This window comes from Panthera uncia, unplaced genomic scaffold (genome assembly GCF_023721935.1).
Source record: "Panthera uncia isolate 11264 unplaced genomic scaffold, Puncia_PCG_1.0 HiC_scaffold_236, whole genome shotgun sequence".
NCBI lineage: Eukaryota > Metazoa > Chordata > Mammalia > Carnivora > Felidae > Panthera > Panthera uncia.
Genome location: NW_026059086.1, coordinates 61,655 through 73,795, shown reverse-complemented (window position 1 = coordinate 73,795; position 12,141 = coordinate 61,655). Strand labels below are relative to the sequence as shown.

The window sequence follows — 12,141 nt, the reverse complement described above, 5'->3', positions numbered from 1 at the left end:
AGGCACCCCAGGAAATTGTAGAAGTTTGAATGGTACTATCCTTCCGTGTTGTAATTTTAAATGTGGTGAATCACATTTTTTGGCAAATTTAATTCCCCTCTCCCCTTTTCTCTATTTAAAATTCTATATTCCATACAATATTAAATTTTGAGAACTAGCTAGGAAATTTCATATTCTAGGATTTTCATATTCTAGGAAAATTAAAGTTCTGGATTTTGGGGGGGCATTTATCTATCTGCTTATAGACATTTGCACTGTTTCATTTCTGGTGACTCCTTTCCCTGTCTGCTTTGTAAGAGGCACAAGGCAGGCCATTTGGGCATGGCAGGGCATTTAAAACCATCATCCCCAGGGCACCTGGCCTGGTGGCCAGGTTGAGCATCCAACATCACTTAGGTCCATGATCTTGTGGGGTTGGGGGTGGGGAGGGGTTCGTAAGTTTGAGCCCCGCATAGTGCTTGCTGCTCTCAGCCTGATCAGGGCAGAGCTTGCTTCGGATCCTCTGTCCCCTTCTCTCACAGCCCTTCCCTGGCTTGTGCTCATTCTCTCTCTCTCTCTCTCTTTCTCAAAACAAAACAAAACAAAACAAAAAACAAAACAAAACGATCCTCTTGCCATACAAAGAACACAAAAATCAGGAACAAAGCAAAGAACAATAGTCCAGTAGAAAAAATAGGGACTTTATGTAAAAGGATGACGCATGGGCTCTGAACCATGAGGTGAACAGTTCATGTGCAAATTCCGGATTGTATTGGCTTCAGGCCCTGACTCAGCTACTTCCTGGGTTGGGCAAAATCTTAAAATCTCTTTGCTTCCATTTCCTTGTCTGTAAAGTGAGGATTATATGAATTAATACATGTAAAATATTAAGAACAGTACTTGGCATGTAGTGCTCAAGAAATGTCAGTTATTATTATTGCTGTTATTGTGATTATTTTTTTTAAATGATGCCCAGCCTCACTCATCATAAGAGAGAATCAAGTTTAAAGAAAACTTAGACACCATGATAATACGCTGTGTGGTAAGGATGTGGGTAACCAGGTGCTGCCATACATTGTGGGTTATTTCAGTAGAGGACAATTTGAAATAGCTGTTAAAGGTAAAATAGCAATTAGATGTTGACCCAGCAGTTCCGTTTTTAGGAGTTTTTCTTATAGATGTGTGTATTAAAAAAAAAGACATGTATTAAAAAATAGTATGTGTAGACAATAATTGCAGTATTGTTTATGTTAGGAAAAGACTAGCAGTGACTTAAATAGTCTCTGAGTAGAAGCAGGTAAATTGTTAACTTGATATAATGGAATATTATATAGTACCATTGAAAAGAAATAAAATGTCTACATATGCTCATATCGAATGGTTTCCAAGATGTACTGTTAAGAAGGGAAAAAAAGGGGGCACCTGGGTGGCGCAGTCGGTTAAGCGTCCGACTTCAGCCAGGTCATGATCTCACGGTCCGTGAGTTCGAGCCCCGCGTCGGGCTCTGGGCTGATGGCTCGGAGCCTGGAGCCTGTTTCCGATTCTGTGTCTCCCTCTCTCTCTGTCCCTCCCCCGTTCATGCTCTGTCTCTCTCTGTCCCAAAAATAAAATAAACGTTGAAAAAAAAAATTTAAAAAAAAAAGGGAAAAAAAGAGTTCTACACATACATACATATAATGATTTTGTAAGCATATACTATCCCTGGAAGGAATTAGAAACAACTGTTAATAGTAGGGCCTAACTCTTAGGGCCTTTGAGGAGGGGGGTCAGAGAGGGATGATAGGGAAACTTACTTTCCTTTACCTCTTGGTACCAGTTGAAACACATTTTTTCAACATGCTTATTAGTTTTTGTAAAAAAATTTATTTATTTATTTTGAGAGAGAGCTGGGGAGGGGCAGAGAGAGAGAGAGACAGAGAGAGAGAGAGAGAGAGAGAGAGAGAATCCCAAGCACGCTCCCAGCTATCAGTGTGGAGCCCAACACGGGGCTTGAACCCATGAACCATGAGATCATGATCCTAGCCAAAATCAAGAATCAGACGCTCAACCAACTGAGTCACCAAGGCACCCCTATGTATTTGTTTTTTGCCCTTCCCCAAATCTTTTACCTGTTCCCACCAGCATGTGCATGCTCACACACATGCGCACACACACACACTTTTCAGAACATTCAAATGTTCCAGGAGTCTGGCTCTGTAATGGTGGGGTTTGGCCTATCCTGATCGTGTTTAATGCTTATTGAATATGTGTGTGTGACTCTTCGGGCTTAACAGTTATCTGGTCCTTGTCATCCAAATTGGTGCTGATGTGAAAAATCTCCCTGGATGGTGGAAACTGAGGCCTTGGCTAAGTATACCTAAGCCCCATAGGCTTGGTCTCTAGGTGCTATCAGAGGTGCTAGAGCCTGGAATGCCTTGGTCTTGAGCCTGGTTCTCTTGGCTATTTTTAGAGGTCTGAGAAGAGAGTGAATAGGAAGGAACTTCAAGAGTTCTGTACCTCATTAGGAAACCCTGGTTGTATTTATAAACTGTTTGGTTCTATTTCAGTTTCCAGAGGTGAGAGCCAGAATGGAAACTCACTTGGCATGGTAGGGTTTTGTGACTGTGCCCCTCCCTGGAATTTCTAGAAGTACTTTTTAACCCTAGAAGAAATTGGGGCCATGACCAGGATTCTTTGTGTAAAACTCCTTAAACAGGTCAAGTTTAGAATTTTATGGAAACATATGTAATATATGTCTACTTTTTATAGGATACTATTTAAGCTAATTGCTACTTGCATGAAGGCTATAGTCATTAGTTCGAACATGAAGATTAGGGTGAATTGTCTCCCCTTGTTCATATAATAACTTTTTTTAATGTGAAATACAATCTGTAATTATGTAGAAAATGTAATCATAGAAATTAGGATCAGAATATAATACTTATGTTTCATTCAGTATATCTTAGTCTAGTGCTTCTTAATATTTTTGTCACTCTAGACTTAGTGAGAGATGCCCCATTCCCATCATTAAACAGTGGCTTTGTGTGGCAGTGATTTTCTACAAGAGATGGGGGTCTTTGAGTGTAATCTGGGGGTGGTGGTGGGAGAGTGGGGAGGTAGAGGTAACGATTCTGATTTGTAGAACATTCACGGGTGCACACACACACACTTTCCCTCTCCCTCTCTCTCAGGCAAGAATTCACCGTCTTAGACAAACTAGTATTGTAACTTTCATCTCATTCTAAGGAAAAAAATCCTGATGAGAGACCCTGGTTCTATCCAGTTAGCATGGTTTCTCTCCATTATCTGCTATCTGGTTGCAAATAAGCATGTATGTAACAGATAAGCACCGACTTTAAGTGGGCAAGACAAACAACTGGTTCTAGCAAGTTGTACCTGTCATTGCAGGGAAGGGCCCAAGTTTGACCGTGGAGGAAGGATTGGACAGGTTGCCGGGGAAAGTGAGTGATCCATTCAACCAGAGGTAACAGTTTCTTTTGGAATTAGCTTTTATTTCCTTTTATTAACAGTGTCTTTTTTTTTTTTTTTTTAAGTTAGCATAGTGGTTGATTTTCCCTTGGTATTCTTTTTGTTGTAGCAGAGATGTCAGCTTATTTATAGGAATTACTTGAAGTCAGAGTCATGGTGGATGTAGGAAAGTGGCCAATCTTCACTCTGCTCTCACCTCAAGAAATTGCATCTATTCGGAAAGCATGTGTCTTTGGCACCTCAGCCAATGAAGCACTGTACGTTACTGACAATGATGAGGTAAGGATCTCTTAAAACCCAGAGTGTAATTTTAGGGGGTGAGCTTTAAAATGTGCAGTTTGAAGACCAAGAAAAGGTTGTGGCCAGTTGATCTTTCCAAAATGCAAGCTTACTCATATCAGTCTCTGTTTTGAAATATTTTCAGTGGAAGATCCATAGACACATTCATTTCACTTTCCCTGGTATGTTTTTTGGTTCTTTATTCCCTTAGCCCTTACCTTTCCCACCAGTCTTTCTCCTACCAGTATCCTAGATGTATCCAGCAAGGCCCCCCTCCTTGTCTTCTGAAAAGGTTGTGGATAAAAGAACCTGAAATTCTAGAAGACCGTGTCTTTGATATAATTTCTCTCTTCTTGCAGTTTCTTGATTTCATACCCCTCAACCCTGTACTAGTCTGAATTTCATAGTACAGCCAAACATTCTGCAACTGAAGTAATGTCAGCACAGGTTGAATTTTTCTTCATCTGATCAGTCTCTTCCTACCTACTGAGCTGTCACACTGAACTTGAGTGTGTCTTATTTTCAGGGTGGAGAGGGGAGCCTTTGTGTAACTTTAGTCCAAGTGATTCAGACAAAACTATTTGTTTTCTAGGTCTTTGTATTTGGACTGAACTATAGTAACTGTCTAGGAACTGGAGATAACCAGAGTACGCTTGTACCCAAAAAGCTGGAAGCCTTATGTGGAAAGAAGATTAAAAGCCTTAGTTATGGGAGTGGACCACATGTTCTTCTCAGCACTGAAGGTAAAGAGGGAACAAAGTCAGCTTTTCAGTTTGTGAGAAATCAAGTATTGGTTCTAAGCTAAGGGGAGATGGGGCCGTATGAAATAATCTTGAATGGTTTATTTCTTAATTTCTGAGAACTGTACCAAACTGGTAAAAGTTAAACATTTCAGTCTAACTCTGGAACAGAGTACGGCTTGCAAATTAGGCAAACATTAGAATACTTACGTGAAGTTGTGGAAGATTAGATACAGCAAATGAAGTGGGCCTTCAGCCTAGTTTTTCACTGGTTTTATATTAGCAAGGGCTACTTTCAGGTTTTTCTTGGTACATTTTTATAAAGACAACATAATGCTGATTTCCCTTTCAGTGTGTAGTTTCTGAATCTCAAATATAAGAAACCTTAGTTTATTCCCTGACATTCATGTGTGTGCCATATGGAAAGAATGTAGGCTAGATTCTTTTCCTTTTACTCTCTGCTTCCCCAAGATTAAGACTATACATTTCTTCTTTGGTAATTTATCCCCACTGTGGGCAACCAAAACTCTCTGAAAATAGGTTATTGTATATAACCTATATCTTCCCTTTGAATTTTAAGCACATTAACTCTTGTGGTCTCTCTAGCAGAGGCCCTCTGCTTTTTGTGGGGAAGTTTTCTGTTTGTTTCTCTGCCGGTCTCCAGACTGAGGAATCACAGCTTTCACAGCTTCCTTGGGTGTTGCCAGAGGTCTTAGTATTGAGCTTTTTAATTACCTCTAACTCCTATCTGAATGCACTCCAAGTTGTCTGGATCTGTCTCAAGCTGTGAGATCCAGATCTGAGAGTGATTGTCTAGTGAGAATATAACTGGTATTGAGCGTAATGAGGTGATGATCTCACTTCCGAGTTGTGTAACCGTGCTTTCTGGCATCACACTGGCTCTTTCAAGCGGTTGCTACTTTGCCGACTGGTTCTGCTTGTCATCTGTTATGACCTAATGATTTGATTTTTTTCCTAACAAATATCAATCTTAACTAGTCATTGATTTCTGACTGTAAAAAACTGGGGCAGTTTTTTAGAGCAAACACACTAAAACATATGCATTTAAATTCTTGGTTTTCTACAAAGTGGTGACCTTAGGAAATTACAACTCTTGGAATTACTTTCAGAGTCAGAGCATACATACAGAATTAACCATCTTGAGTGTTACAATAAAGATAAGCATAAATAAACATAAAACATAAAGATATAAATATAATAACTGATTTTCTTGTGGGAATACTTTTCTTTTTTGTTAATTTTGATATGCCACTTATATATTTTAAACATGCTCTACATTGTGCATGTTTTATATAGTCAAATAGTTTTAATTTGACTATATAGGCAAATAGTTTTAAAACAAATGAACGCTTTAAACCATCAAATATTTTATGGCTTTTAATAAAACGCAGAAGGACCTCTGCCTCACTCCTCTTCAGCGTAGAAACTGTTCTTCAGAAGGAACCACTTTTAACTCCTTCAGATGTTTAATCTCGTATTTTTAACATGCTTACAACTGTTCTTTCTGAATTTTCAATTTTAGATATTATCCTTCCACTTTTTATAATGGCAGATAGCAGTTAGCTTTATTTCCCCTTCCTTCCTTCCCCTGATCCTTTCAATATAGTGATATCACCATTTTAGTTAAATCGATATTTACATTAGTAGGACTCTGTAAGTGTGGTTTATAGCTGAGCCATCGCCTGTCTGTACCACTGTTTGTTTTCCTGAGGTTCATTCACCCATTTTTCTAAAGGTCTGTCATTATGCGCAAACTGGTCTATACAGCAGTGTTGTGTCTCAGCACATCTGAGCTCACCCAGATATCTCTGGAGCCCTCCGTCCCCGTGTTCCAGCCTGCCACACGGCTGTCAGCCTAGAACTTCATTCACCATCATCGTGGAGGTCCCTTCACCTTTGTCCTTTCTGGATGCCCTATTTCTTGTGTCCTGTGTCTTCCTCCTGGGATTATACCTTTATTTGAGTGAAACACTTTCTCTAGTAGCTTCCCAAGGAAGAGGGTGTGAGAGAAATCATTGAGACGTTCCTAAAATGTCTTTATTTTACTCACGCAGATTGCCCATTGGTTTGGCTGGGCTTAAAATTCCTGATTGAAAATCCTATTTCCTCAGAATTTTGAAGTTATTGTGCCTCTTGAGTTTCAGGTTTCTTTTGAGATTCTGATGCCATTCTTACTTTAGCTGGGGTTGTTTATTTTTTGTTTTTTAAATTTTTTTTAATGTTTTTATTTATTTTTGAGACAGAGCATGAGCAGGGGAGGGGCAGAGAGAGGGGGAGACACAGAATCTGAAACAGGCTTCAGGTTCTGAGCTGTCAGCACAGAGCCCGACGTGGGGCTCAAACTCACGGACTGTGAGATCATGACCTGAGCTGAAGTCGGATGCTTCACCTACTGAGCCACCCAGATGCCCCCACTTTAGCTGTTTTTGCGTATGACTGTTTTTTCCTCTTTGGAAGCTTTAGAGATCTTTTCTTTGTTCCCAGTTTTCTGAAAAAATCATGGTTATGTACTCATGTAGATGATTTTTAATTTATTGATCATTCTGTTGACTTTCAGTCTGGAAATTCCTTCATTTCTATAGAATATTTTCTTGTCATATTTCATGGGTAATTCCCCTTCTTTGTTTTCTCTGTTGTCTTCTTGGAATTTTTCTTAGAAGGAAGTTAGAGGATTCTGCACTGACCCTCTTAACTTTCTTATATTTTTGCTCCAATCTACTTTTTGGGAAATTTCTTCAGCTTTATCTTACACCTCTTCTCTCACATTTTCACATTTCTGCTATTACATTCCCCCATTCTTTCTTGTTCTCTGAATGTGCCTTTCTAGAGCTTCCTGTCCTGCTTCATGGCCTCACTGTATTCTCTGAGCTGGTATAGGTTACTTTCAAGTCATCCTCTGCTCTCTGCTTTCTTTTTTCCTCCCAGATTGCTTCTTTCTCTTTTGTTTTGGTCTCTGACTTTTCTTGTTAGAGGCTTTCTTTATGGGGCACTCACTCAAGTGTCCAACTTGGGCTCAGGTCATGATCTCACGATTTGTGGGTTCTATCCCCACATTGGGCTCTGTGCTGACAGCTCAGAGCCTGGAGCCTGCTTCACATTCTGTCTCTCTCTCTCTCTCTCTCTCTCTCTCTCTTTCTCTCTCTCTCTCCCCCTTTCCCACTTGCACTCTCTCTCTCTTTCTCTCAAAAGTAAATAAACATTAAGAAAAAAAAACAAAAATTTGTGATCCCTGGCTGGCTATCCACAGGTGGGACATAGGCCCTGATCTACATGCTGGGAATACTGGATTCATGGGTGGGGCTTGTCAAGCACTGAGCTTCACTTTAGGGAGATAATAACTGCTGCATTAGGGATGCTTTCAGTGTCACTCCCAATGTCAGTATATGAGCTTCCGTAGGGTGGAATCTTCCAGATTCCAGACCTGGATATGGGTTTTTTTTTGCCAGCTTTCCACTAGCAGAGGAAGGGCAAGGATCTATCTCACTGTTCAGTACTGGACTTCCACTTCTGCTTTCCTCACTACAGTACCTCACAGCTGTCTTCAGGGCCTCTTTAGATTATTCTCCTATCTCATTTTTTTTTTTTTTTTTTTGTGTCGTGTTATGCGGGAGAAGGGAGGGAAGGAGGTTTGGGCAGAGGGAGAAGTTGGGCTGTAGTGCAGTTACAGTAAGAAATTCACAGCTAGTAAGTGCTGTAGGCCTCTTGTCTTGTACAAGCTTCCTGACCCCACAGGAAGAGGATGAGGATTTGGGGTCTGACTGCTTCTGTTCTTAGTTACACTGGCCCTTAAATCATTTCCTATGTTGCCTGCTTTCTCCAGTCCCTGGGCCTTCCCGAGATTCCAGGGCTGTGATTGGCTTCTTCTTTTGCAGATGTACGTGTCACCTTCTCTGGTTGGCTGTGTTACCACACCCACCTGCTTCCTATCTTCCAAAATTTTGTTGACCTCTCTCCAGTTGTATTTTCTTCTTTATTCTCTCTTTTTTAAAAAATTTTAATGTTTTATTTATTCTTGAGAGAGAGAGAGAGCATGAGTGAGGGAGGGACAGAGAGAGAGGGAGACACAGAATCCGAAGCAGGCTCCAGGCTCTGAGCTGTCAGCATAGAGCCTGACGCGGGGCTCAAACTCACAAGCAGTGTGAGATCATGACCTGAGCTGAAGTCGGACGCTTAACCGACTGAGCCACCCAGGCACCCCCCTTCTTTATTGTTCTTTTTGTCCTCAACTGTTTATGCCTTTTTTTTTTCCCCCTTCACTATCATTTCAGTAGGATTTGGGGACAGAATAAATTCAATTCTCCATGCTTTACTGACTTGTGAGCTATTTCTAAAAGACATTTTAGGAATGTTTTGATTAATACTACATTATTACATTGAAAATCTAGGATGTGAGAGCAATCTGGCTGTGACGTCTGTCACTGCATTGATTGCCAGAGTTGATACGGCTCATCTGGCTGGGTAGGCGGGCGTCCCCTTTTTCCCTTCCCTGTTCCATGTGTGTGTCCCTCCCAAAGCTGGCACTTGGTGGAAGAGGACGACCTTCCCCGATGGAGGAGGTCCTTTCTTCAGTCAAGGGTATACAGGTAGCTGTGCTCCCCTGCTAGAGCCTCCAGACAAGCTCTCAAGGTCCATTTGTAGGAGAACGTAGGGTAGTCAGGCTTCCAAGACTCCAGACATACCCAGATGAGGCGCTGCATGCGGCACCTTTAAAAAATAAAATCTAGTCCCATCTGGTGACTACTCTGAAGATCTATATTCACTTAGTATTATTGCTTTACATACAGACCCAGGGCTTGGGGATTTCTTTTTTGTCTTCTAAAGTAAGTTAAATTAGGTTACCTATAAAATTAGTTGTTTGTGATCACTTCTCCAATCCGTGTCCGGTCTCTGCATGAGAAGGCCAGCTGCGTTCTCTTGAAGGCCAGAACCTCATGGGGTGCTTCTCTGTGCTCTCCCTTTCCCATGCTCTCCCCACTCCCCACTCTCCCTTCTAGCCTGGTATGGTTTCACTCTTGTTTGGTCATTTTGTTCACCTCTTGAACCTCAAGTGATCCTGAAGCTTCATCCCTTGTTTGCCAGAGACGGTGTGGCAAGAGTAGGGCTGGGCAAAGTGGGTGCTGGTGCCCAGTTGAATGGGGTTGCTTTGAAAGCTTCCCCGGGAAATTGGAACTAAGAGCCATCTCAAGAAGCTCACTTTTCCTATGCTTTATCAAGTGAAAAGGGAAGAAATATCTTCATATACTATTTTAAAATAGTAAAATAATACATTAAAGAGAAGGTGATTGCCAGGTGCAAATCTGGAGTGGACTGATGGCTGAGAACAAGCAGCTGGCAGCAGTCCCAGCATCTGGGGAATAAGGTCCTTGATCCTGAGGCTCATCTGGGTGACCCTGCACAACGTTCACTCATTCTCTCCCATGCAGTGTTCAGATCCATGGCTTCCTGTATGTTTGGGGTGTAGCTCCTCCAGGATTCTAGTTGGCCTCTTTTCCTAGGAAAGACTTCCTGGAAGACTGTTAGTGGGGTGAATTACAGCCTCTGTGCTGCATGCAGCTGGTCTCATGGCCACAACTAATACTCCTTGCCTCCCTCCTCCAGCACTCCTTTTAGAGTCTCTTCACATTTGGCTAGCATGTGGCTCAGGGGGCTAACCTGATTGTGTGATCCAGACTCTCATCCTTGAGGGTTACAGGCCCTTAACCATGCTGTACTCTGGCCATGGCTGCTGTACATTTCTGTTTACCAGTACTGTTGGGCAAATGTGCACCAAAAGCACCGAGTTTCACCTCCTTGCCAAGCATTCCTCTCTTGCCTCCATTATATAATAGCAGTTCTACCTCTTTCTGCCGACTAGGTCAGTTGCCCCTGTCAGGAGGGGACTCCTCTTTTTTCCTGTTCGTTCTTTGACTGGAGGAAAGAACAGTCAGGCCCCTACAGAGGGCCTATGGCAGCCGTAACTTAAAGTTCAGTGGGATTCCTGCCGTGTTCCTAGTGGAAGTGTTTCTGCTTAGGAAACCGGGACTTCTAAACCTATAGAACCTACAATTGCAGGGACAGGAAGCTCAGATTCCCCAAGTTGGTCGCTGGGAATGTTGGTCAGTAGGGTCACTCATATAATCTACTTTGGGTCCTGGATGCAGGTATTCCACCTGTTAGGGACACAGCACCACATAGTGGTCACTGAGTTAGAATCTGTGCCTGGAGCTTAGCATCCCATCCTCACACCATCTCATCTCCAGGCTGATGCATCAGCTGTGCCTTCAGCCAGCTTGTCATTGTTGTGTCAAGCTGGCATCTTTTAGATGTTGCAGTGTATGGCATAGGACCAGGAGCCCCGTGGCCATGTGAGCACTGCTACATCTCTTTTGCTATAAAGTGGATCCCTTGGTCTGAGGAGATATTTTGTGTAATCAAATACTCTGTGGATTAAATACCTCCTATTGTTGTGCTAGCTAAGGCCTTGTGGGCAGGAAACGTGTACCCCGGTTATATGTTGATTACTGTTAATGTGAACAGCTGCTCTTTCCAGGATGAAACGGTCTGTTGGAGTCACCTTGATACCAAATACCTAGTTAGTTTCTGTAAAAAGGCGATGCTATTTCAGGGACTCTGCATTGGTTTTTTTTAATGGCACAGCAGGCATTTGGCGATGGTAGTAGCCGGGTTGAGTAGGAGTCCCTTCTTCTGAATTTGCATTTTCTTCCTAGGAGTGAAGTTGAGTGTCTTTTCATGTGGTTGAGTCATTCACATTTTTTTCCATTGTGCACCATCATCAATTCATATTTCTAGCAGGTTCTTGGTCTTTTTCTTTTGTACTTTTAAAAGCTCTTTTTGTAATAGAGATATTGTCTCTTAGTAATATAAAGTAGAAATATTTCTCCTAATATTTAATTTTTTTCTTTGCCCATGTTTTTTCCATGTAAAGTTTAGAAAATATGTAGCTAGATTTATCACTCCTTTTGTTGCTTCTGATTTTGAATCATAGGAAAGTTTTCCCTATGCCCAGGTTATGGAGGAATTGACTTATTTTTTTCCTCCTAATTCTTATATGGTTTTATTTTCCACATTTAAATTTTTTTAATGTTTATTTATTTTATTATTATTATTTTTTAATGTTTATTTTTGAGACAGAGAAAGACAGAGCATGAACAGGGGAGGGTCAGAGAGAGGGAGACACAGAATCTGAAGCAGGCTCCAGGCTCGGAGCTGTCAGCACAGAGCCCGACGCGGGGCTCAAACCCACGGACCGGGAGATCATGACCCAGCTGAAGTCAGATGCTTAACCGACTGAGCTACCCAGGCGCCCCTAATGTTTATTTAATTTTGACAGAGAGAGAGAGAGAGAGAGAGAGAGAGAGAGAGAGAGAGCGCGCGCGCGCGCGCGCGTGCGCGCATGAGTGGGGGAGGGGCAGAGAGAGAGAGAGGGAGACACAGAATCAGAAGCAGCCTCCAGGCTCTGAGCAAGCTGTCAGCACAGAGCCCCACGCAGGGCTTGAACCCACAGACTGGGAGATCATGACCTGAGCTGAAGTCGGACGTTCAACCGACTGAGCCACCCAGGCGCCCCTATTTTCCACATTTAAATTTTTGACTCATTAGGAAGTTACTATGTGATGAATGAATCTAATTTTTCAATCTGACACAAGTACCTCAA

At 42.0% G+C, this 12,141-nt stretch overlaps 1 protein-coding gene across 2 annotated transcripts in view; it reads left to right on the top strand.

The window, feature by feature from the left end:
- Window positions 1-1,622: 1,622 nt before the first annotated feature.
- LOC125917754 (RCC1 and BTB domain-containing protein 1) overlaps window positions 1,623-12,141 on the top strand; it is a 37,986-nt gene continuing 27,467 nt past the window's right edge. Inside the window, exons 1-3 of one of the 2 annotated variants that reach the window (XM_049623864.1) lie at window positions 1,623-3,442; window positions 3,560-3,726; window positions 4,319-4,469. In XM_049623864.1, the coding sequence (XP_049479821.1) occupies window positions 3,601-3,726; window positions 4,319-4,469 (277 nt within the window). In that variant the 5' untranslated portion in view covers window positions 1,623-3,442; window positions 3,560-3,600. Of the gene's footprint in view, window positions 3,443-3,556; window positions 3,727-4,318; window positions 4,470-12,141 lie in introns of both variants that reach the window. The other variant, XM_049623863.1, reaches the window with a different exon arrangement.